At 39.7% G+C, this 25,942-nt stretch overlaps 2 protein-coding genes across 2 annotated transcripts; one reads left to right on the top strand and one right to left on the bottom strand.

Annotated features, from left to right (window-relative positions):
* Positions 1-3,532: 3,532 nt before the first annotated feature.
* On the bottom strand, positions 3,533-16,643 carry LOC134204509 (peroxisomal membrane protein PEX16). The gene is made up of 4 exons (XM_062679319.1): positions 16,299-16,643; positions 15,986-16,238; positions 4,143-4,520; positions 3,533-4,076 (listed from the first exon to the last, which is right to left on the bottom strand). Exons 1-4 carry the CDS (start codon positions 16,429-16,431, stop codon positions 3,827-3,829), a joined length of 1,014 nt encoding a protein of 337 aa, XP_062535303.1. The 5' UTR covers positions 16,432-16,643; the 3' UTR covers positions 3,533-3,826.
* Positions 16,644-19,327: 2,684 nt separating this feature from the next.
* Positions 19,328-21,573, top strand: LOC134205080 (beta-parvin). The gene is made up of 5 exons (XM_062679988.1): positions 19,328-19,485; positions 19,925-20,286; positions 20,346-20,530; positions 20,630-20,985; positions 21,041-21,573. Exons 1-5 carry the CDS (start codon positions 19,338-19,340, stop codon positions 21,115-21,117), a joined length of 1,128 nt encoding a protein of 375 aa, XP_062535972.1. The 5' UTR covers positions 19,328-19,337; the 3' UTR covers positions 21,118-21,573.
* The last annotated feature ends 4,369 nt before the right edge of the window (positions 21,574-25,942 follow it).

Below are 25,942 nucleotides of genomic sequence, written 5' to 3' on the forward strand. Positions count from 1 at the left end.
GATTTCGGTAAAATTTACCGAATACCGTGGACCCCCGATAATTTGAACGGTACCTCATTCAAATTAACGGGGTTCATTTTTAATTTGAACTTCTGGTTACTCTATTTGCATCAGAAAAACTGGTTTCTGGCTGCTCTTTTGGCTGGTTTGTTTTGATTCTGCATTCCGTTTCACGATGTTCCATTTTTCTTTTCTCGATTCCACGTGTTAAATGACGTTTGAACCATTTTTAATTTGAACGATGTTCAAATGAACGGGGTTCAAATTAAAAAGTGTTCAGATTAAAAGCGGTCATACTACCGGGGGTCCACGGTACGGTGAAATGAGTTAAGTGTGTAAGGTTGCTCGTAACCCGGCCAGCGCCACGAGGAGCTAAGGATAGGAGTAGCCCAGCAGGAAGGGCAGTCGTTCTACAAAAAAAAATGTGGAATATTCTTGCTTGAGGATGTTTGAAGAAATTCTCCTTCAGAAACTCTGGGAAATCCCTCCCAGGGGGGGGGGGAGTAAGCTTTAGAATGTGCTTTAGAACCGTCGCTTCTTTTAATTCTTCGAAAAGTTCCAGCTGCTCCAGTTTTATTACCGCTGACAAAACTGAACGTCTATTAAACTATGACCATCAATATCCAACGACCGTTTTTCGGATCCCAAGACGCAATCATTCTACGGCACATCAATCAAGATGCATCGCAAATGCCATTCCCGAATTTTCATCCTCTTCAAATATCCGTCATGCTTCGCCCTTGTTCGGGATACCGGGACGCACGCCTGCTCTCAGCTTCATGGAAGCCTTGAAGCCCCCCATCACAGTCGAGCCTTTCCAGACAGCGCTCATCAGTCGTCTTGGTCCTGTGTATGGGGTCGGTAGAGAGGTCTTCCGAAACCCATATGCAGGCGAGTACTCCCCTCGGTCGAGCGATTCGTGCATTGAAATTTTTGAAGCTTCCAGCTCGCCCATCATGAACAACGCCTGCCGCTTGTTTGAATCTGGTCAGGAGCCGCTCGGACTGCCACGCACAACTTCAACTGGGCAGACACATCAGCCCCTGCCAATATCTTCAACATCACTGGGACGTACAGTTACAAACAGCCTTAGGAAACCCCTAGCCCACTCATCTCAGTCGAGCCTCTGCAGCCAGCGGCCAACAGTCGTCCCGGTCCTGAGTATGAGCTAGGTGAAGGGACTTTCCGCAAACGCCCCTCAGGCAAGTACAATCTGTCGACGAACTCTACTCTGCCTGAAAGCCTTCCAAATTCCAGTACCGATCAACGAGGAAATAGCTTGATTTTGTACTACCAAAACGTCGGTGGCATCAATTCAACCATCGAGGAGTATCGGCTTGCAGTTTCTGATCAGAGCTACGATGTTCTGGTGGAGACTTGGCTTACTGAGGCTACGCTCTCTAGTCATGTGTTCGGAACTGCGTATGATGTCTTCAGATGTGACCGAAATCATGAGAATAGTCGTAAGTCAACTAGTGGAGGAGTTTTAATTAGATCTAGTTTGAAGGCGAAATCAGATGAAAATGTGTCTTGGAAGTGTCTTGAGCAGACCTGGACTGCAATCGAGTTGCGCGATCGCCAATTGTTTATTTGCGCGATTTACATTCCCCCTGATCGGACTCGTGATATCGAGTACATAGAAACACACTGCAACTGTATATTTCAAATTCTCGAGGAGGCTAATTCAGTCGACGAAATTATAGTTTTGGGTGACTTCAACCAAGCTACCGTTTCGTGGAAAACTTCTCCTAACGAATTCCTGTTCCCGGATACCGACAATTCCGTTCTTCACTCTGGAGCGGCGAAGCTTCTAGACTGCTACTACAGTTCAGCAACGCTATCTCAGTTCAATTCTATCGCCAATGAAAATAATCGCTACCTGGATTTGTGTTTTGCCACCAAGTCTACAATCGTAAATCTAGCTCTGGTGAAACGGGTGGCGCATCATCCAGCGCTTGTTGTTTCAATTGACTGCAATATTCCAAACCAAACGGATTTTTCACCTGTATGCTTCTGCTATAATTTTCGTGAAGCTGATCATCGTTTTATCAGTCAGTTTCTATCTTCTCTCGACTGGAAAGCTATTCTGGACCTCGGAAACATATAAAATGCTGCACAAGCGTTTTCCAACGTTTCAGCTTACGTTATCGATCGATATATATCGTATAAAGCCTGTCCACGTTAAATTTCGGACACCCATCATACAATGAGATTTTTTAAAATTTTCACATACCACCGAGAGGATCAATTTACACGACAGATGAATCTCTCCGCTTTACATGATGCTTTCAGCATGTTTTCATTCTCGTCCAAATTGATATAATGGCTACAAATCAATTAGACATTGTCTAAGTGTCCGAAATTTAACGTGGACAGGCTTTACGTTCCCAAACGATCGAGCGATACAAAGAACGGCCCCCCTTGGCAAACACTTGCACTGAGAAGAATGAAATCTCTGAAGCGAGCGGCTCTACGCAAATTCAATAAGCATCGCACTGTTTCGCTGAGAAACTACTATGTTAAGCTCAATCACGACCACAAGCGAGTCTTCCACAAAAAAAAACAGTTACATTCTGCGTGAAGCGTGAAAAGTTAGGGTAATTGCGGTCCACATTTTTTCCAGTAGAACTGGTGGCATGAAGTTTTTTTTTTTTTCATTGTCTCTATATACCTAGCTGTTAGGCACCAGCAGAATCTTAGATGAATGAAGCCAGAGCTAGGGAATCGGCCAATAATTTTGTGTTCGTAGAGGTCTGCTCTTTTCTTTTCATAAATTTCGTATTTTCAGGTAGTTTTGTCTCTAGCATCTCCCTCCCTCTTCCCTTTCTTGTCATAAAATAAAGAGCAAAACCACTCAACAAGGGCAGTAAAGTGTGGGAACCCAACGTTAAAGTAATCTCATGTTTACAAAAGTCGAGTAAAATTTACCTAACTTTTGGTTAGTTTCTATTTAAGCTGAAGTATATTTTACTTAATATTAAGTGAAAAAGTTAATTTCACAGCATTAGATATGGTGCTACCTCTCATTATGTTTCCCAACTGCCATCAGCGAACACTGCTGCAAAAGGAGTCGATAAAGGCCTAATAATCCTTGTCAGTGAATCCCTTGGCAGCCAACCGGCTGACAGAAATCAACCCACCGTCGCGGTCAGGGCTAGAACGTCTTTCAAGTTAATCTCGACACTATTTCCACTGCTGTCTTTAACACACACAACTCCGTCATCGACAACCTTTGCTTTCGTTTCGGGCGCAGGCATACTGCAACGAGGTAGTGATCGGATTCTATATTCGCACTGTGGTAAGTCCGGCCGTTTGTGATGTCGGAGAAAAATGTACCGTCGTGGTCTATTTGGTTTTCAGTTACTAGTGGTGAGGTGATATCTATGTGGCCTTGTGTTGTGGATAATTTTGCTGGAGAAGAAAGTGATCGAATATTGATTCGATATCAATATTCTTAACTCCGATACAAAGTCGTTGATTTACACAGCCCTACACTAATGTGATCTGAAATCACGCCATTACAATCATCGGATAATTCAATGGCGACGACATTTATTCAGTCCTGCCAATTTCATTTTTATTACTTACTCCAAAATTGTGTAGATTTACATCTTCTCAACCAACAATATATATTATATACATTATACTACTTTATAAAAAATACATCTACATATCTTCGAACCAGCATAAAAAAAACATTTCTTTTCATTCCTGTCATGAACTATCCACCGGCATTCTCCAATTTTCGCTAAGGTCAATAAAATATAGTCATTCACCATTATGATGCTTACAACTAAATCAATATTGATATTTGTTTCGCAGGTGCTTAGGTTGACCACATGTAGAAGTAGGTCTCCTGCCAGTGCGGAATGTAAGAAAGAATCATACTGGTGATGGCGCCCGTGAACGGAACCTTGCTTCCAATACCAGTCAGTAGCGAGGCGATCCGTTGCTTACTATACCTATCGTAGAAGGGCGACCGCATAAGGTAGAGAAGCATCGATACGCACCGGCGGGAAAGCTCCTGTTTCTGATCCCTCGAAAGGTCACTACGATGTTTGTAGTAAATGCGGAGGCTGTCGTGATATTTGCGAAAAATCATTACCAAAGTCTAGACAAATTAAGATAAATTTTGAACTCACCTGGCGGCATCGATGGCCATTGGCACCAGATAGCTTTTCCAGCTCTTCATTCCGTACAGACGGATACACGCTAAATGAACTAACGGCTTGAAAATGTACATCAATTCAGCTGTTCGTATAAAACGGCCACCATACTGAATGACCACCGGTCCATGCTTTAGCTTTTTGAAGTTTCTGGTTGCAATGGGTGGGGCACCTTCGACCTTGCGGAGTACACGGCCCGAACGTTTGAGCACGACGGTATCGGACTGTTCTTGGAAGGTGCTGTCTGGTCGGTTCGTTTCCGTTAGATTACTTCTGTCCAGGACAGGGATCGGAGGGTTCTTCACGATGTTATTGTTCTGACAGAACATGGTTAGAATCAAACGGCCAATGCATCTGCGGATAAAAAATACGTTTTTCCATAAATTAGCAAAATTGGTCATAGAGTAATTGTATCTTTAGTAAGCGAATCGCCCACTTTTCTTTTATTCATTTATATATTTCAAACAGGGACTTTAATGTGCAGGCACAGCGCATGGAGAAGTCAATAAGTGGTGCAAGAAATTATAATTCAGCTTTAAAAAAATCTATTGAGTTAATAAATGGTGGAAGGGAGCGAAAAAAAGTTCAATTATGTTGGATAGTGTTATTGATAGCCACATTATTCTTATTTTTATTAGACAAAATTTCAAATTAAATCCTTATAGTAGTAATACTAGCTTTCTATCATTTCGTTTTTGAACGTGGGTGGGTGGGCAATTCATTTTTGAACGCAGTGTTTTTCGCCATTTTTCGAGGGAAATTATTCTGAAATCTAATTTTTTTTTCTGATTTTTTTTAAAGGGAAAGCCTTCTGTATTTTCAAAGGAAATTCTTCTCGAAGAGCGAAAAGGGAAAATAATACAGAAAGAAAAAGGCGGAACAACATGTGAAGAAGAAAACGGAAAACCTAGGGCTTGCCGGGAAAAATAAAACTAATCGTCGAATTAAAAAACCAAACGTCGTATGTTGCAGGAAATTACAAACGAAGAAGAAATGCTGTTCGGGCTGAAAAAGGACCCAAGATCAAAAAGGATCAAGAGGTCGACCTAGCGCGAGTTCATTGCTCGACGAGGAGGCGAACGTTTTTTATAAGGAAACGTTGATTGAATGGGGTCTGAAACGAAAGGCGCAGTGTGTAACTTGGTGATGTAACGAACCACTATCAATTCGGTTTATGACATCTCATGGATAGCAAAAAAAAAACGATATGAGGCCATTTGGCCGAATAGTTAAAAATTACCTCAGATTACAAGTAGTGAAGAGTGAGAAATGAGAATTAAGAACTGAGTACTGAGAACAGAGAACTTAGAACTAAGAACTGAGAACTTGGAACAGAAAAATGGGAGTAGAGAACTGAGAACTGAAAAGGAGAACTAAGAACTAAGAACTAGGAAATGAGAACTGGAAACTGAGAGCTACTGATAACTGGGAACTAAGAACTAAGAATCAAGAGCAGAGAACTGGAAACTGAGAATAAATAACTGAAAACTGCGAACTGGGAACTAATAAATGAGAACTGGAAACTGGGCAGTTAAAACTGAGAACTGGGAAGGGGCAATGACAAATGAAAACTGAGAATAGAAAAATGAGAACTGCGAAGCATGCATTTTACATCAAGAAGCGAGTAATGACAACTGCGAAGAAAGAAACGAGATGAGAAATTAATTTTGAAATGTGAAAAATTAATCCTTATAATTTCTTTCTTCATTTTCGTTCTTCTTGCTTCTTCCTTCTTCTCCCTTTGTATTTATACCTTCTTTCTTTTTTCTCCTTCCTCCTTCCTCCTTATACACGGTGGTGATGGCGTGCAAAGTAGTTTGTTTTTGCCGTGCTGTGTTTAGTTTGATTAATTACGTGTGAAATTGGTGAAGTGCCGCGAAAAAAATTGTTTTAACGTGTGCCCATAAGTGTTTTGTAACAGGATAAGTAGGAGATAAATCATCTCCACACCTTGTATCTGTTTAATTTTGTGTTTTTTTACGCGCCACAGCTGTAGCGAACGAAGCCATAACGGCGATTTCGTCAGCCGGCTGTGGTTGAATTTTTATTGTTTTTGATTGTCTCTCTGTGTGCCTTTGCATGCAGCGCGTCCACTGCTGTGTAAAGGCATAGGCAATGGAGTGCTACAAGTGCAAAGTGGGGATAGCGATCAATGCATTCCCTTTGCTCTGCTTCCAATGTGAGCGATATTGCCATGCGCACTGTAGCTCGTTGGAAAATAAAGCAGCAGCAAGATTGATCACGGAGAATGTTAATGTGTTCTTCAAGTGTGATGAATGCCTGTCTAGCCAAAGTTGTGGCGAGCAGAATAAAGTGACACTGGATGCCGGCAAAATAGAGGAAGATATGAAGAAGATTTCTTCTCTTTCGGACTCTATTGTCGACATTCGGGATCAAATGTCTGCTCAGATAGGCAACGCGTTGATGACCGTATGGATGAAATTGTCCGAAATGTTAAGGAATCGATTAACGGACTTGAGATAATGATTAATAAAAAATGGAAACTATGACTAGTTCATTTTTCAATTTAATTCGGATAAAGTTTAAATAGCTGCAATGAAGAACACGAAGGACTCGTCTAGGTTGAGTCATTCTGAATCAACTTGCAGTTCGCGCAAAAACGGAAAATTAGTAATAGTAATGACGATTTTATTAATGTTGATGATGATTTAATTAATAATAATGACGATGTTTTCGAAGACGATGTTCCTTTTGTTACGGTAGTTAGAAGGAAAAATAAGAAAAGTGCTCCTAAAGCAACTAAAGTTGTACAGGCGAAAGAACGTAAGACTCGGCCCGTCATTGTGGTTAAACCGAAACAGTCCGACCAGAGTAGTGACGACACTCGAAAATTTTTGAATACTACGTTAGATCCAAAAGTACACAAGATAAGTAACTTTCGGAACGGGAAAAATGGCTCCAATATTGTAGAGTGTGCAACTGGTTTCAATGTAGATGTGGTGAAAAATGGCATGCAAAACGATTTGGGTGAAAACTACACTGCTGTTGTTCCAACATCGGTGCCAAGATTGAAAGTGTTGGGTATGAGCGATAAATATTCCTCCGATGACTTCATCGACTTTCTAAAAAGTCAGAATGAGGACATCGCAATAAATGATGTAAAAGTAGTAAATATCTATGAAAATCCACGCTTCAAGTACAAGCAATTTAGTGCCGTAATTGAAGTAGACAAAGATACATATAGCTGTTTGTTGACCGCGAAAAAGGTTAATGTAAGGTTCGATCGGTGCCTTGTTGTACCCGCGATTAATGTTTTGAGATGCTTCCAATGTGGAGAATTTGGGCACATGAGTACAGAATGTAAAAACCACATTGCGTGCTCTAAGTGCAGCGATAGTCACAAAACTTCTGAGTGCACGTCAACTGTATTGAAATGCGTTAATTGTTTAAAATGAATCGGGAACGTAACATGAAGTTGGACGTCAATCATCCAGCATTTAGTACTGAGTGTAAGATCTACAAGAAATTGTTTGATCAAAAGAAAAGCGGCTTGCGTTTCAATGAATAGCAACCAAGTTCCAGTAGTAATGTGAACCAATTAGATGTTTTGTATTTGAATATTGCTGGTTTGTCTACAAACTACGTAGCTCTACGTACGATTGTAGAAGAAAAACGTCAATTTTTTTATTTTTAGCAGAAACGCATATTGTAGAGTATGAATCATTTGATCAGTACAGTATACCGGGATACAAAGTCGCTGCTTGCTTATCACATTCAAGGCACACTGGCGGAGTTGCTATTTATGCCAAAGAATCGGTTCAATTCAAGCTTCAAATCAACGAAGCCTGTGAAGGAAATTGGTTCTTAGGCATTACGGTTGCACGTGGCATGAAGAAGGGTAATTATGGTGTTTTATATCATTCTCCCAGTTCGAGTCACCAGCGTTTTATTGAAATTTTAGAGAACTGGCTAGAAATTTTTAACGATTTTATTAAACTAAATGTACTTGCTGGTGATTTTAATATTAATTGATGTGACGAAAATTCAAATCATTTAAAGCGTCTGACTGAGTTTTACAATTTGAAACAAAAAGTTGTTGATTACACGCGTATTTCCCGACACAGTAGAACTATAATTGATCATGTTTATTCTAACTTTGATTCTGTAAACTCAGTTACAGATATTTGTTTAAAAGTAACCGATCATGAAACATTAGTCATAAATATAGAAAATAATGATATAACCGAAAATGATTTTGTTAAATTGAAGTGTTGGAGGAAATATTCGAAACAAGCTGTTTCGGATCTTGTTGCGAGAAACGTGGATTTTCAGGATATTTCCGGAAACTTAGATCAGAAATCAGCTGTTCTAACGAACGTTCTGAAAACAAGTACCAATAAGTTAATTGAACATAAATTTGTAACTTTAAATAACTCGAACAGCTGGTACAATTTAGATCTTCTGCGTCTAAGACGTAAAAGAGATAAATTGTACAATAGATTTTTGAGAAGACATAGTTGTAACAATTGGAACAGGTACAAGAATGCGCGGAACACGTATTCACAATCGTTGAAAAAAAACGCGTTGTGATTATATTCAGAGGAAAATTGATCAGCATCAGAATAACAGCAGGGAGTTATGGAAAATTTTGAAATCTTTGTTGAAACCTAATAGTTCCAATCCGCGGTCCATAACTTTTAATGGCACATCAGAAAATCCAGAACAAGTAATTGCTTGAAATTTTAACGATTATTTCATCGATAGTGTTTCATCGATTAATCGGTCTATCGATTTGGTTGATGAGCCTGATGAAATAAAACAGCCGGTTAATAGTACATGTAGATTTGATTGCTTTCACCCAATTACTTTTGATGAACTTAAAAATATATGCTTTTCTTTGGGCAAAACGGCTGGAGTTGATAACGTTAACGCTAGAGTTATACAAGATTGTTTTCATGTCATTGGACACAAACTGCTGGACCTTATTAATGAATCTTTGAGAACCGGGCACGTGCCGCAGGTTTGGAAGGAATCTCTTATAATTCCTATTCAAAAAGTTGCTGGAACGATCAAAGCCGAAGAGTTTCGTCCCATCAACATGTTGCACACATTAGATAAAATATTAGAACTTGTTGTGAAAGGCCAGTTGGTAACATATTTGAATAATAATAACTTGTTAATACAAGAGCAATCGGGATATCGAGAAGGACATTCTTGTGAAACCGCATTGAACTTAGTGTTAGCCAAATGGAAAGAAAACATGGAGTGTAAAGATACTATCATTGCTGTATTTTGGGACCTTAAACGCGCTTTTGAAACAATCTCTAGGCCCTTATTGTTGGAAAAAATCAAGCGCTTTGGAATTTCGGGTTCTGCGTATGAATGGTTCAGAAGCTATTTGTCTGACAGAATCCAAAGGACTGTTTTTAATGATTGTGTTTCAAATCCCATGGAAAGTAATCTTGGTGTTCCACAGGGAAGTGTATTAGGGCCCGTTTTATTTATTATGTATATTAATGACATGGGACGGGTCTTACGTTTTGCAACATTAATCTTTTCGCGGATGACACAGTATTATTCATTGCAGCTAGAAATATCGATGATGTTGTTTCACGCTTGAATACAGATTTGCATTCTCTAAGTAGATGGTTGAAGTACAAACAGTTGAAGTTGAATATAAGTAAAACTAAATACATGGTAATTTCGCGAAATCGATTCATTGATAATGTTTCTGTTAGAATTGATGATGAAACACTTAATCGCGTTCGGGAAATTAAATATCTTGGCGTGATTATTGATGATAAATTGAAATTTGATTCTCATATCAACAATGTCATCAAGAAAATAGCCAAGAAGTATGGAATTTTATGTCGATTAAAAACGAATTAACTGTTGCGAGTAAAATACAGTTGTACAAATCAATCATCTCTCCTCACCTGGACTTTTGCGCCTCCATTTTATTTCTGGCCAATGAAACACAAATATCGAGGTTACAGCGTTTGCAAAATAAAGTTATGCGCTTGATTTTGAGATGTAATAGATTCACTTCCTCCTCCTTTTTGTTGGACGCTTTACAATGGTTATCAGTGAAGCAAAGAATTGTTTATTTAACTATGGTGTTCATTTTTAAAATAATAAATGGATTGCTGCCCCGATATTTGTGTAATCGAATTGAAAGAGGAAGTGACATTCATAGATATAATACTAGAAACGCGGATGAAATAAGAACACCTTATTTTTTGTATGGAGCTTCACAAAATTCATTGTTTTATAAAGGAATAAACGTATTCAATTCGATGCCTATACACATCAAGCGTGCAAGGACACTATCACAGTTCAAGAGACTTTGTATTTCACACGTAAAAGCTGTTTTTTAAACAGTCATATATTTAAGTTTTTGGTATTGACTAATTGTGTATCTTGACGAAGTTTGTGATAACGGATATCTTTTCTTGAACAATGTAAATGATTTTTTATTTCATTAGGGCGCTTATAGACTATTTTGCTCGCCTCGATGATGATGATGGTATTTTATTTATTGAGTTGTATTTTTACATTCTTTTGTGTAGTCTACAAATGTTTGAGAATCGCGCGCGAATACAGGTATAAATGACTTTTTACGATTTTATGTTCAATACATGAAACATTTGGAACTGTTTGAAGGATACTATGAAAAGTAGTGAGCTCTCAGATAGAACGCGATTTTATCGAGACTTTTGGTATCTACGGAGAGGTAACACAAGTTTTGAATTTTTCGAGAAAATTAAATTGATTGGTACTAGCGAGAATAGTTTGAGTACGCGCTTCCTGACGAAACTTTTGGCATCATGCGAGAGGTATCACAAGTTTTGTAACTTAATCGGGCTCGCTGTACCACTGATGATGCTTGCAAAACTCTGTGGTGGAATTCAACTGTTTCTTTTTACTAACTTATGTTTTTTTGCTGTATAGCGATGTTATATGTTAATGTTATTTATATCTGTGGAAATAATCGGATCGTTTATTGTTTGCCAAATCTGATTAAAATTGATCATTATTAATTATCTTAAAGATAAATCGTCTAGCTCAAACCTTTGTAGGGGTATGTGGCGGGACCATCATCATCATCATCATCCTTCCTTCTTTCACCTTCGTTATGCCTTCTTCTTTCTTGCTTCTTCCACCTTTCCTTATTCCTTCTTCCCGAGCAGCACACTTACTTCAAATGAATGTAACTCATATACAACCAAATCGAGTCAAATAGGAGTTGCTAAAATCAAATCGGTCAGAACTGTGCTGCTAGGGTTCCTTCTTCATACTTCTTTTTTCTTCTTCCTTCTCTCTTCTTCAGAATCCTTCTTCCTTTCTTCCGTCTTCTTTCTTATTTTTTTCATTTCTTTCCCCTTCTTCATTCCTTATTTATTCATACTTCATTCTTCCATCTTCATTACCATCTTCAGAACCAGCGGTTCTCAACCTGGGGTACATGTACCCCTGGGGGTACCTTCACTGGCCCCAGGGGGTACCTTGGAGAAGAAAGCATAATGGCGGGTTTATTACAATTCCAATCAAAACTTATTGATAAAGTTTTGATAAATATAATTATATAATAAATAAAACCTGTGGTCTATGCATGGCGATTGAATCCTACCCTTTAAAATCAGCACAGTATATGAAGAACTGTGCGACAAATGATCAAAAAGGCAAAACGTTGAATGTACAAATTATAAAAAACTTCAATGCAATCTACCTATTCCAATCAAAATATTGAATAATATGTTAACAACATGCTTTTGACATAAAATCTAAAGTCTGAAGGTACGCAGGCCTCCATTTGGGAGGCATGAAGGCCTCCATTCAAGCAGCTCAAAGCATCCTTCATAGTGGTTCGGAAGCCTCCTTTCAACGTGGCTTGCAAGCTTCCCTTCGAGTGGCTCGGAAGCCTCTTTTCAAGATGCGCGGAAGCCTACTTTCAAGAGGCTCAGAAGCCTCCTTTCAAGAGGTTCGGTAGCGTCCTATCAAAAAGCTCCGAAGACTCCCTTCAAGAGGCTACTTTCAAGAGACTAAGAGGCATCCTTTCAAGAGGCTCAGAAGCTTCCTTTTAAGTGGCTTGAAAGCCGCCTTTCAAGAGGCTCGGAAGCCTCCCTTCGAGTGGCTTGGAATTCTTCTTTCAAGAGGCTTGGAAGGATACTTTCAAGAATCTAAGAAGCCTCTTTTTAAAAGGTTCAGAAGTATCCTCCGCCTTTCAAGTGGCTCTGAAGCCGCCCTTCGAGATGCTCGAACGCCTCACTTTGAGATGATCGGAAGCCTTCCTTCGAGAGGCTCGGAAGAATCCCTTCAAGATGCTCGAAAGCATCCTTTCAAGAGGCTTGGAAGTTTCCCGAAATTCTTCTTCCAAGAGGCTTGGAAGCGAATTTCAAGATACTCAGAAGCTCTTTTTGAGTTGTTTGAAAGCCGCTTTGAAAAGGCTCTGAAGCCTACTTTCAAGAGACTCTGAAGCTCCGTTTCAAGGGCTCAAAAGTCGCCTTTCAAAAGGCCCGGAAGTCTTCTTTCAAGAGGCTCGTAAGGCTCCTTTCAAAAGGGTTCATAAGCCTCCTTTCAAGAGGCACGTAAGCTTTCCTTTAAGAGGCATAAAATTCTTCTTCAATGAGGCTTGGAAGGGTGTTTTCAAGATGGCTCGGAAGCATCCATTGAAGAGGCTCGGAATTCTTCATTCAAGGGGCTTGGAAGCATACGTTCAAAAAGCTCAGAAGCCTCTTTTTAAGTGGCTCGAAATCCACCTTTCAAGAGGCTCTTAAGCCTCCCTTCAAGAGGCTCGGAAGCCTCCCTTCAAGAGGCTCGGAAGCCTTCCAATTATTGGTTTGAAACCCTTCCTTCAAAAGGCTTGGAAGCCAACAATAGTCAAATAAGGCCTGTAGGAAGCATAATGTGTAAATTTTCTTTGAATTGGATTGTTTTACGGAATAATGCCAATTTCAGCCAACTTCATGGAGAGCTATATATTCCGTTAGTATTCAGGTCAGTTTTTCATATATCTTATCTACGTCTATTTTCATTTACGGCAGATAAAATTAGGGGGTACCTCAATTAATGCAAAAGTTTGAAGGGGTACCTCTTTAGAAAAAGGTTGAGAACCGCTGGTCTGGAGGAATCGCTGAATAGCTACCCAAACCTGCTCCATTGTATTAAACGAATAATCTTCGATTATTGTTGCTTTCAGCCTAGTACTTCCTTCTTCATTCTTCTTTTTCCTTGTTCCTGTTTCCTTTTTTATTCTTTCTTATAAATCCCTTTTTAATTCCTCCTTTTTACTTCTTTTTTTATTTTTTACCTTTTTCCTTCTTCAATCTACTTTTTATTTTTTTCATACTTCATTCGTTCATCTTCCTCTTTGTTTTACCTTTCTTCCTCCTTCTTCTTTCTTCCTTATTTCTCCTTCCTTCTTGCTTCTATCGCCTTCTTTCGTCCTTTTTCCTTCTTTCTTCATGTATCTTCTACTTTATTTTTTTTATTACCAGACTAAAGCCGGAGTGGCCTTTGCAATACATAAAAGTCTTCTCCATTTAGCACGGTCCATGGCAGCACGTCGCCAACCACGCAGTCTGCGGAGGGTCCGCAAATCGTCCTCCACCTGATCGATCCACCTTGCCTGCTGTGCACCTCGCCTTCTTGTTACCGTCGGATCGTTGTCGAGAACCATTTTCACCGGATTACTGTCCGACATTCTGACTACGTGCCTCCGATGGTTCTCCCAACAGCTGATGCAGCTCGTGGTTCATTCGCCTCCTCCACGCACCGTCCGCCATCTGCACCCTACCATAGATGGTACGCAGCACTTTCCTTTCGAAAACTCCCAGTACGCGTTGGTCCTCCACGAGCATCGTTCAGTTTTCGTGTCCGTAGAGAACTATCGGTCTAATAAGCGTTTTGTAGATAGTCAGTTTGGTACGGTGGCGAACTCTATTCGATCGTTTTGCGGAGTTCAAAGTACGTACGATTTCCTGCCATGATGCGTCTCCGAATTTCTCTGCTGGTATCGTTATCGGAAGTCACCAGTAAGCCCAAGTACACGAATTCTTCAACCACCTCGATTTCGTCACCACCAATACAAACTCGTGATGGGTGGCTTACGTTGTCCTCTCTTGAGCCTCTTCCTATCATGTACTTCGCCTTCGACGTGTTGATGACTAGTCCAATCTGTTTAGCTTTGCTTTTCAGTCTGATGTAGGCTTCCTCCATCCTCTTAAAGTAACGTGCCATAATATCCATGTCATCGGCGAAACCAAATAACTGGACGGACTTCGTGAGAATCGTACCACTCGTGTCGATCCCTGCCCTTCGTATTAGCCCTTCCAAAGCGATGTTGAATAGCAGACACGAAAGACCATCACCTTGCCGTAACCCTCTGCGCGTTTCGAAGGGACTCTAGAATGCCCCTGAAACTCGAACTACGCACATCACCCGATCCATCGTCGCCTTGATCAACCTTATCAGTTTATTATCCGGAAATCCGTTTTCGTGCATTAGCTTCCATAGCTGGTCCCGATCGATTGTATCATATGCGGCTTTGTATTCGCGGCATTTCTGCAATACCTGACGTACGACGAACACCTGATCTGTGGTAGAGCGTTCACCTGCCTGGTACTGCCCCACGAACTCTCTTGCAATTGGCGTTAGTCGGCGACATAAAATTTGGGAGAGTACCTTGTAGGCGGCGTTCAGCAATGTGATTGCGCGGTAATTGCTCCAATCCAGCTCCCTTCTTGTAGATGAGACACACGACACCTTCCATCCACTCCTGCGGCAGAACCTCATCCTCCCAAACCTTGGTAATCACCCAGTGCAGCGCTTCAGCCAGTGTCTCGTTGTCTGCCACATCGCCATTCAGGTGCTCTTCGTAGTGCTGCCGCCACCTTTGTATCACCTCACGCTTGTTTGTAAGTTTATGTCCATACACATAACGGGTTGTGGCACGTGGCCCTTACGTGAACGGTTTAACTTCTCATAGAATTTTCGTGCGTTTTTAGCGCGTTACAGTTGCTTCGTCTCTTCACGGTCTCGATCTTCCTGATGGCGCTTTTCCCTCCTAAAAATCGAGTTTTGTCTGTTCCGCGCCCGTTTGTATCGTGCCTCGTTCGCCCTCGTGCGGTGTTGCAGCAATCTCCCCCATGCTGCATTCTTCTCTTCAACTAACTGCTCACATTCGCCGTCATAACAGTCGTTTCTCTGATCCGGGAGCACCGTGCCTAGTTCAGCGGTTGCGGTGCATCCAGTGGCGGATCGAATATCAGGGACCGTCAAGCCCTTGGACATATTCCCTGCTGCCCATAAACGGACGGTACGTGGAGGAGGCAAATGAACCACGTGTTGCATCAGCTGTTGGAAGAACCATCCATCGTAAAAATCGGACGACTGCGATGGGCCCGGCATGTAGACAGAATGTCGGATAGTAATGCGAGCAAGGTAGATCGATCAGGTGGAGAACAATTTGCGGACCCTCCGTAGACTGCATGGTTGGCGACGTGCAGTAATGGGCTGAATGGATTTTGTATGGCCACCCCGGCCTGAGAGAATAAAATAATGCTGAGAACCGATATCACTGCCAAAAAACTTTTAAAATCCTAGGGGGGCTAAAGATGTTCTAGGGAGGGTTAAGTCCCCCTGCTCACCCCCCGCCCCCCCTCATTTACCCTGGTTTATAGTTCGGAAAACGGTGTCACCGGTTTTAGTCTCTCAAAGGGGCGGGAATTTCGTTTTTCGTGCCCAAATCCCTTAATCCCGTCCCTTTAAAAATGCATGGGGGACCAAATCCCGTGACACGTTTTCCAAACTGCCTTAAAACTGATTTTTTGATCACGGTATTTGGCGTGTTAACTTACTTGACTGACTGCACTACGACGATAACGAACCAACGTCCTCTGGAACCCCACAGCTTGTGGGCCGACAGCTCAATAAACACCTCACAGTATTCCAACATCGTCAGGATGTTCTTGATCTGGCGCGCAAGGGAACTGCTATCAGTCTGGATAGTGCACCCATTCGCCTTCTCGATAATCCTGTCGTTGAAGAATACTAACAAATTGGACAGGGAGTACACCAGCTCGGAAACGGCCGGGGAGTTGTTGATTTTTCCTGAAAGCGTAGCAATTACATTAAGTAAGGAATTTAAAAAATGTAAAATCATTCACTTACCAGCAACGAAATAGGACAACCATTTCACAGCCATCTCAACATCTCCAAGTGCGGAAGGATTGCCGGAGACCCACTTCACATATTTCGCATACAAACTGTTCAAGTCTAGGAGCCACGGCGAGGAGACATCCATGATGGTCTGATGTTTCGGCTAATCTTTCACACAGTAACTTCAATGACCACTACAGGATTTTCAGTAATCCAGACACTAACTTGCCGAGATCAAAGGTTGAATGGGAATAAATTAACAGCTGTTATTTACTATTCTTTCGACGACCAAAATTACGCGACGGACATCGACGAACAAGAACCACAAAACGAAAGGCGGATCGTATCACTGTCACTGAAAATTGAAATGACTGAATTTTTTTTATGCAAACCGAAATTGAGTAAAGTATAATGCAGCTTACACACGCTCAAACATTTGAAGATTAAGTGGTCGGGGTTCTGCCAAACCGCACCAAGCGGCTTTGCGACTGACTTGTGATATTTTGTTCGTGAAAGGAAAACGGGAATTATTACATAATAGATAATTCATACGTGAAATTGTTGTTGGATATCCTCAGTTATAGGGTTGATAGATATCCGATATGATTTATGATCAACTGAATCTGCAAATCGAAAGCTTGTGCAGAAAAATGGGTAATTTTTTGTTGGCGCTTGGTGCGATTTAGCAGAACCTCGGCCAAGTTTATTTTTATTTTTTATGTGACGGAACCCATACAGTATCCCCCCGCTTATCCGGACCTCGCTAGTCCGACGACTCGTTAGTCCGGATCTCGCTAATTCGGAATTTTCCGGATTAAAAAGTATCAACACCCATTTAAACACATTATGCTGTCAGTTTTCAAATTTGTGCTGTGATTTTGTTTTGGTTCATTTGTATGGATTTGACAGTCGGATTAACGAGAGAAACCCCGATAGTCCGGCCATACATTTGTCGGATCAGCGGGGTATACTGTAATACATACTTCACCGCAACTGTCGATTAGGCAATATAGTTATAAAAACAAAAATACGCAATCATATTTTTTTATTCTTTATCAAAGTGTTTTTTTATTATTTGTTATTATAAGTAAAAGTTCATCACTGAATCGCGAAAATGGGTATTAAAAATCTAATGAACGAATAAAATATTGTCGGGAAAGATAAATTCTAGGTAGTTAATTAGTCAATTGAATTAATCCAATTTATAGTACTTTCAGATTATGAGCTACACACTTAAACGCCAGTTTTTATTTCGGTAAATTTGAATGACGAACACGAGCCGGTGTCAAGCGTGGTGTCATCATCATCAATAGACATAGCCCGCTGTCATCATTGAAACGCAGTATGAAAAAAAATTATAGCCCGGGACATCCTGGCTACGATCTGCCGATGGGCTAAACAATAGGATGTCAATAGCCTGGACGAACACGTTCAGTAAAATTATTTTTAACTGAAATCTCGTTGAATATTGAGACTTAATTGACGAAAATCAGTACATCACATCAATTAACGACACTCGGCAATCAAATTAGCCACAGTGATCAGTAAACGCCAAATTCCACCGAATTTCGGCGAAGCGACGTGTCAGTTTATCACCACACGTGTGCAGTGCACATGCTGAAAAACCAATAAAAGTGAAAGCAGGAACAAGAGAAAAAATTGCCCTTTGAAATACTTCAATTGCAAAATAAAAAAAAAATAAAAATAAAAATTTCAAATGAAGGTTTTAAAACGAAAAATAAACAAAACAATCATTTGCTTTACGTATGTACACACGTTAACCTGAAATAGCCCAGTCACTGGGTCGTTTGTACCCGGATTTTTCTGTTATTAGCAGTTGTCAAAATCTGGGTATGTCAACAAAATGGGTCTGAGCAGGCTTGCAAATATTCGGCAGCACTCGATGATGGTGATGTTTTTTTATTTCATTTTTTTTATTTTCTTCCTTCCATGAAATCGATCTCACATTCCCGAAAAGGGAGAGAGGTAAACAACAGAACTCACATCACCCAGTGCGCCACGAATATGAAATTCACCACAGTCAAATGTACACATTCACCCAGCAAATGACAAAAAATCACCACGCTTTTATATGGGCCACTCACATTCATGCAGTAACGCACGAACTGAGCAGCCTGTCAGAGCGACTTGTGTTGGGTTGAATGGTGAATAGAATGGTTGGTGCTGGAATGATTTTTTGGCTGCCCCACAGTCGCACTCACGACGGCGGCGATGAGATTGACCGTAGAATATGCTGAGATCCATGTATTTCACTGCATTGACTTTGACATATTTCAACCCTGGGTCTGAGTCAGACGAACCCGAAATCTGGGTAACTGGGGACTTAAACATTTTCGGATGTTCACGCCCGTTCCAAATCACTCAGAGACTGAGTGAAATTGTATTGCCGTCTCTTTGTTTCTCACGGAAATCTTACTCATTTTTCGTAAAAAGTGGAACTACTCAAATTTTGAGTAGTTCCACTTTTTACGAAAATTGAGTAACTTTTCCGTGGGAAAAAAAGAGACTCAGTCTCTGAGTGATTTGAAACGGGTGTGTATCAACATGGCGTCGACTGGCGTCGAAGTCGCATGCCAGAATAAATGTTGGGATTTTTTTGCAGAATGCAGCAAGAAACAGGTAAGAAGTGTTGAATTTATCATGGCGGAGCATTGTCGGCACAGCCGGCAAATGATATGCGTTGGGGAATTTGTTTTATTTAATATTTTTTACACAATAATAATTTTCTGGAGCAAAAAGAGCTGGGTACCGGTTGCCCAGATTTTTTCGCTTGTACGGTTACCCAGATTTGAGTCAAGGTACCCTTACCCATATTAGAGTAACCACGGTTTTGCCGAATCTGGGTCACTTTGACATAATTTTGGGTAGATCCAGGTTAGCGTGCATACTATTAATCGTGAAAGATTTAAACGTCTGTAGTCGGAATAAGATATTGAATCTGTCATCAGCGTCATCAGGCTCCTTTTTCGGAACATCAGATACCAACGACCCATCACGACCATCTGACAAATCATCTGACATTAATCATTGATGATCAGAGTTCAGTTGTTTTCAAAAATGAGCACTTTGAGTCGACCGAAATCTCCGCGAACGCCAGTTTCTGGCAAAAATTTCGATAAAGAGGAAAGTTTTTGGGACAAAATTGGCACCCTCGGCCGTAAGAAGCGTATCAAGGAAGGTAGGTTGTGAAAAATGGTGAAATTTGTCGACGTCCGGTGAGAAAAACATAAGTTCAATTTCGTACCCCATTTCTGCCTTTTATGGACATTGCAATCTGGGGCGGGTCCGAATTTGAGTCATGAAAGTTGTCTGGAATGGATTATGCGTTAATCGATGATAATAGATTTTTAATTAACATCTGGCGAGGGAATTCTTTGCCATATGTTCATCCGTTTCTGAATTAGACTTGAATCACCTTGAGGACTTTGTGCGTGGGAGTTATCAATCGTTCGCGTTTTGCTTCGGATGACGCGTGACGTCATTCAGCTGTTGCTGAAAGTAAATAAAAACACTGACAGGGCTGGTACTGAGTTGTGCAAATCCACAAATCGTCACTGCGGAATTTACTCGTTATGGATTTTTAAAATTTGTTTATTCCTAACTGTTTGTATTTCTAGTGCAAGAAGTTCAAGAGGAAGGCAAAATCGCCATCGATTCCCCTGGAAACCCAAATGCACCGGAAATTCCCCCGGAGGATTACAACCTGGAGGATAATGAATCGCGATCAATTATCCAACCAGCGTCGCTGCAGCATCCCCACGTACGGGAACTGCTACAGGTACTCATCGATTGGATTAACGACGAGTTAGTGGAAGACCGAATCATTGTTACCGACATTGAGGAGGATCTATACGATGGGCAAGTCCTGCAGAAGCTGTTTGAAAAACTGACGGGACATAAGCTGAACGTACCGGAAGTGACCCAGTCGGCGGAAGGACAACGTCAAAAGCTGACGGTCGTGTTGAATGCCGTTAATCATGTAAGCAGTATTTGTTTTGGACTTTATTTATTTTTCTATAACAATTTATTGTATTCCAGACATTGGGCTTCCATCATAGCATCCCTCAATGGACGGTGGAGAGCATTCACAGCAAGAATATTGTCTCGATTTTGCATCTGCTCGTGGCGCTGGTTCGTCATTTTAGGGCTCCAATTCGTCTGCCGGAGAATGTGCATGTCACAGTTGTTATGGCGCAGAAAGTCAATGGTAAACTAACGAGCAAGTAAGTTAACGCATTGTTGCTGCCATTCATTTTCAAAGCTTATTCATTTAAAGAATTTGATCACACTACAACTACAATATAATTTGCTTTTTCAAACAGACAATTTCAGGAGCAAATCACGCAACAGTACGACGACGTCGGAATGCGCTGCGAAAGAGACGCATTCGATACGCTTTTCGATCACGCTCCTGAAAAGCTAGCCGTGGTCAAGAAATCGCTGATCACCTTCGTGAACAAACATCTGAACAAGTTGAACTTCGAAGCGGCCGATTTGAGCTCCGATTTCAAGGACGGCGTGTTTCTGTGCTTGCTGATGGGCCTGCTGGGTGGGTTCTTCGTGCCACTGCACGAGTTTCATCTGACGCCGAAGGAGACCGACCACATGGTGCACAATGTGGCGTTTGCGTTCGAGCTGATGACTGATCAAGGATTGAAACCGAAGGCGCGACCGGAAGGTACGGCAAAAATGCATTTTTGATGTGATAACTTTATAGACGTTCTTTTTTGCAGATATCGTGAATATGGATTTGAAGTCAACACTTCGCGTGCTGTATACTCTTTTTACAAAGTATCGAAATATTTCCTAAGACATCGGTATATGCAGCTATTGAACAAAACGAAAAGTGCCTTAATTAATGATTGATAGTATTTACTGCAGACGCACAAGTTAGCAATCCTTAGCATACTTCTGTCTTGGAGTATATATTTAATTCTGTTTTTGAGCCCATTTTTTTAATAGAATACTTCGAGAATAGTAATCGATGCACCGACATTTCAATGAGCTTTCTTTGTTCACGATATTGACGATTGAGTTAATTCAAGCTGAAGCCTTAAATTAGTGGTAACAGTAAACAAAAAAGTCAACGGAGAAAAATGCAAAGATCGATGATTGGTCTGTGTGAATCGATATCCCTAATTGCCAATATAATTGCATGTTTGAATAACTAATTGCGAAATGTTATTAGCAGCTAATCTCTCTCATTATTTTTTAAACTCCGATAGATAATATAGGTTTGTGCAAAACTAATGATCCACAATATAAATAGGGGTATTCACTAAACGGCGTAGGTTGCTGCGTATCTGATTATAGAAATGTTTCACGCACAATCATAAGGGACATATTTCAAATCGCCTATGAAACATTTCTATAAACAGATACGCAGCAACCTACGCCGTTTAGTGAATACCCCTAATATATTTTCACAATACGAAAAATAAACTAACGTACAATCAAGTATTGTCATTTATTATTGAAAGAACATAATCTAATTAGGCCGGAACAATTTTTTTCTTCCGTCTCTTCCCCCCTCGATTTTTGTTGCTTTAATTTACTAATTGAGAAAGCAATTCAAAATATTATTGAGAACATAAAAATATTGAGCAACGAAAAATAAGCATCAGCTAAGTATTGTTGTGGGGGAGTGGATATTCCAGATCTCAAGAGCAAACCAGTTTTTAAGGGTAAGCTTTAAGCTAAAAAATGTTTTTAATTAGCATTTTGCTATACTACAAGGCGATATACTCACAGTTTTGGTGAACCCCTTGCTTCAGGATCTGGTAACGACAATGTGCGTATTAGCTACTCTTATAGTTCAGATCATATGTCTATTCTAATTACATTCTGATGCATATTAACTAAGGTACGATGAAACTCAACCTGGGTCTTATTGTATTGATGATATCTGGCAAAGTATTTATACAATAATTAAGGCACTTACGATAACTATTTAATAACTAAGCGTAATTGGAATAAGGTACAGTGGGGCAAGTGGGTAAAGGAAATCGTATATTTCATGTTCATCAAGTCATAAAAGTTGAATATAATATTGAAATTGATCATATTTATGACATAACGAATCATCTATCCAATCTTTATATGTCTGCGAACAAGATCTTTGAATAATACTTTTAGGATACAAAATATTTGGAAAACAAAAAAATCGGTTTCAATTTTTCACTTGCCCCACATGTGGAGTAAGTGAAAAAATGATTTTAACAGAGAATTTTTCAATATAAGAACACATTTTCTGTTCATATATTGCATGCAAATGATAATTATACTGAATAGAGCATAACTGTGATCTGTCGTGATGCATTTTGACACTTCATGAAAGTCAAAGGGCACTAGAGTGCCTCCATTAAATGATTTTTATGTTTTTATGTTTTCTTTACTTGAATTTTTTGAGATCTAATATCTCATCTCCATTTGTGTCTAACACTACCTTCTATTTCAGGTTTATAGTAAGATAATGAACCTTGGCGATAATGCAGAGAAATTATCTTTGAAATATTCATCAAACCTGGAATCATATTTTGATTCATTAACAATTTCAGTATAGAAGAGTCTACATTGACAAATAAATAAATTTAAAAATTTTCAACTAAATAAATCATAATTGTTGATAGATTTGCAATATTATTGATTTTTGTATTTAAGCTATTATATAAATAACATTTTTTCACGAATTATTGATCAAACATGGATTATTTAAAACACTGACACGCTTGGCACTTTGGGTTCCTGATTTAGTATTACCACGTATCACTGTAATAACCAAAAGCCTTCGAATGAGTTCGAATTGATATCATTTGTTTATATACGCCTAATAGAAATTATTTGTGTTTGGAAAATAGAGAAATGCATTCAATGTCGGAAAATTTTCACTTGCCCCACACATGGTAAAAAACAGGCAAAGCAATAAAATATTTTTTTCAAAATTTTTGATGTTCATATTAATATTTTTGTTGCTGGAATTTAAAACAACAAAGAAAACCAACTTATCAATGCACTAATTGAATGTGTTATGGGAACCAACAAAAAAAATATTTGTATTTATTGACACACAAAACAACTTGTGCGAAAGATAAACTTGAAAGGTTCAGTGGCGTAGCCACGGGGGTGGTTTTGAGTATAACCCCCCCCCCCAAGACAAAATTTTTGGAAGAAAATTTTTTTTTTCAGAAAAAAAAAATGTTCAGAACCCCCCCCCCCCCCCCAGACCAATTTTCTGGCTGCGCCACTGGAAAGGTTAATAAATTTTTACTCTCGTATGTTGAAATGGTTCATTATTTCATGTTTCACTTATTCAACGCATTGACTTGAATGGCCTTGTATGTTTTTGAAGTGAAATTGAATAATTCAGTGTTTCATCAGTGAAATGCTTGCGTTTTTTTCACTTACCCCATTTACCCACTTACCCCACTGTACCTTAATATTACTTTTAATCGAAGCAAATGTACGAATAACTACTATTTTGATGACTCAGCAATGATCCCGTATTGTGTCAAATTTAGTTCTCTCCTCTTTCGTTCGCGCTATTCGTTTTTAACCTGACATTTGACCATCGTTGTGACCAATCCCTTGACCGGTCACAGTGTACCTACGACAGGGGTGTCTCGTCGCGACATCCCCCCTCCGTGAACCTAGCTCCGTGTTTCGACCGTCAAGAGGCCCTAGCGAAAGTTCACCGCTTTCTCGCACGTCGAGTACCGCAAGTTTCACTGCAGGCCGCCGTAGAACTCCGGATGATGTCCGCACATATGCTTGCCGAATTCTCCCATCGCGCCCTGGCACTACTGGACTGCGCTAATCTCTATCCATTGCGTAATACTGCTGGATTTGCAATTGGTCCAAATGGTTGTACCTTACCGCCGTTTGACGATCCCAAAACAAAATGGTTAGGGGTTAAAGCCTCCTGATCAGCTGATTCAAGCGGGATATACGTGAGTGGCCGGGCGTTGATTAGAGCTTCTGCTTCTAGAAGTGCGGTTTCTAGCACCTCATCATCTGGTGTGCGTGGTGCTTCTGCGACCGACCTCATGGCCACTTTGACCGACCTGACTAGACGCTCCCAAGCGCCACCCATATGAGGAGCGGCCGGTGGGATGAAACGCCACTGTGTAGTAGCGGTCGTAAACGTGGCACCTAAAGCGTAGTTGCGAGCGTCTACTTTTTGTTTTTTTTTTCAGTTCTTTGTTCGCGCCTTGGAAACACGTTCCATTATCCGTATAAAACTCCGCAGGTGATCCGCGACGCGCCACGAAACGCCGAACGGCCATTATACAGGACTCCGTTGAAAGGCTGTGTTTCAGACAGACAGAAATTCATTTCTATGTATATAAGATGCTATGACAATTCCACTGTAAAATTTTCAAATTATATGGATTAGATGAAGCCATCAGAAAGAAAACAAAGAAGAAATGAGGGGACCAAATGTATTCAATTTATCAACAAGAAATGCAATGAATGGTAATGTTTTTTAACAAATTTTTCCAAAAATCACTTAAACCGTCAACTATTTCTTCTAAAATAATTTAAACATTATGAGCATTGAATCAGCATTTGAATGAATATTAATATTATTGTTATTATTAGGAACTTAATGGGCATTCTTCAATCTTTTGAAAACAGCAATATTATTATATTCAAGAGGAGTATTAAGAGTAGGAAAGTTTTTATTAAAAGATGTAGATGCATGAGCGTCGAAACATTTTTCATTATTTTAGCATTGAACGTGTTTCCTTTTTCTTTTACTAGGAGGCGAAAAAAAAACTTCATTTGTGTTAGATATCGTACATATTAGGAGAAGTAAAATCACCGAAAATTTCAGAATAAGATAATTGATTTTTATTACTTTTTTATAAATTGTGCTTCTCCACATTTCGAGCATTTTGGTTTAATTGGACAAAAACAAAATGTATGTCCAAATGAGAGACAATAATCATAATGCATGAGTTTTGAAAAGTGAAGTCTAACTCAGAAAAGCAAATTATCAACTTTAACAAAATCTGGAATGAATGAATGAATATATTCAGAATTTTCATCATCAAAAGACAATTTGGATAATCTATTACAATCCAAAATAGTTATAAAAGAAATCGCATGATTTTTTTTTAAATTCCTGATCCATGATTTCTGATGTCTTCGAAATTTTATGAATCAACATAAATGACGCCATTAATACCACACGCATAGCAAGGAGCATATACGCGATATAAATTATAAAATAATTTTGATTCTAGAGAGCGTAGTTTATCCAAAGATATTTTTTTTCTTTAACTGATTTATATTGTTTGTATATTTTTTCTTTTTTCCAGAAGCATACGGGACAGGGGCCAGAAGACATAGAAGAATAAACTTTGACCCGAATAATTTTAGAAGAAGTAGAAGCATTATCAGGAGATTGATCTACATTAGAATCAACAACATCCCCGTCAGTTTCTATGATTGGGAATCAACGGGGATTTCTTTACAACATAACTACAATAGTAAATGAAAAGCAATATGTACTTAATACAAATAATATCAAACAAACAAAAACAAGTAACAACACAGAACAGAGATACTTCACTGAGTTTTTCTTCTAAAAACTCTCTTTTTGCCGTCCAACCACATCAGCGCAGCGATTAAAA

Source organism: Armigeres subalbatus, chromosome 1, assembly GCF_024139115.2.
Source record: "Armigeres subalbatus isolate Guangzhou_Male chromosome 1, GZ_Asu_2, whole genome shotgun sequence".
NCBI classification, from domain to species: Eukaryota; Metazoa; Arthropoda; class Insecta; order Diptera; family Culicidae; genus Armigeres; species Armigeres subalbatus.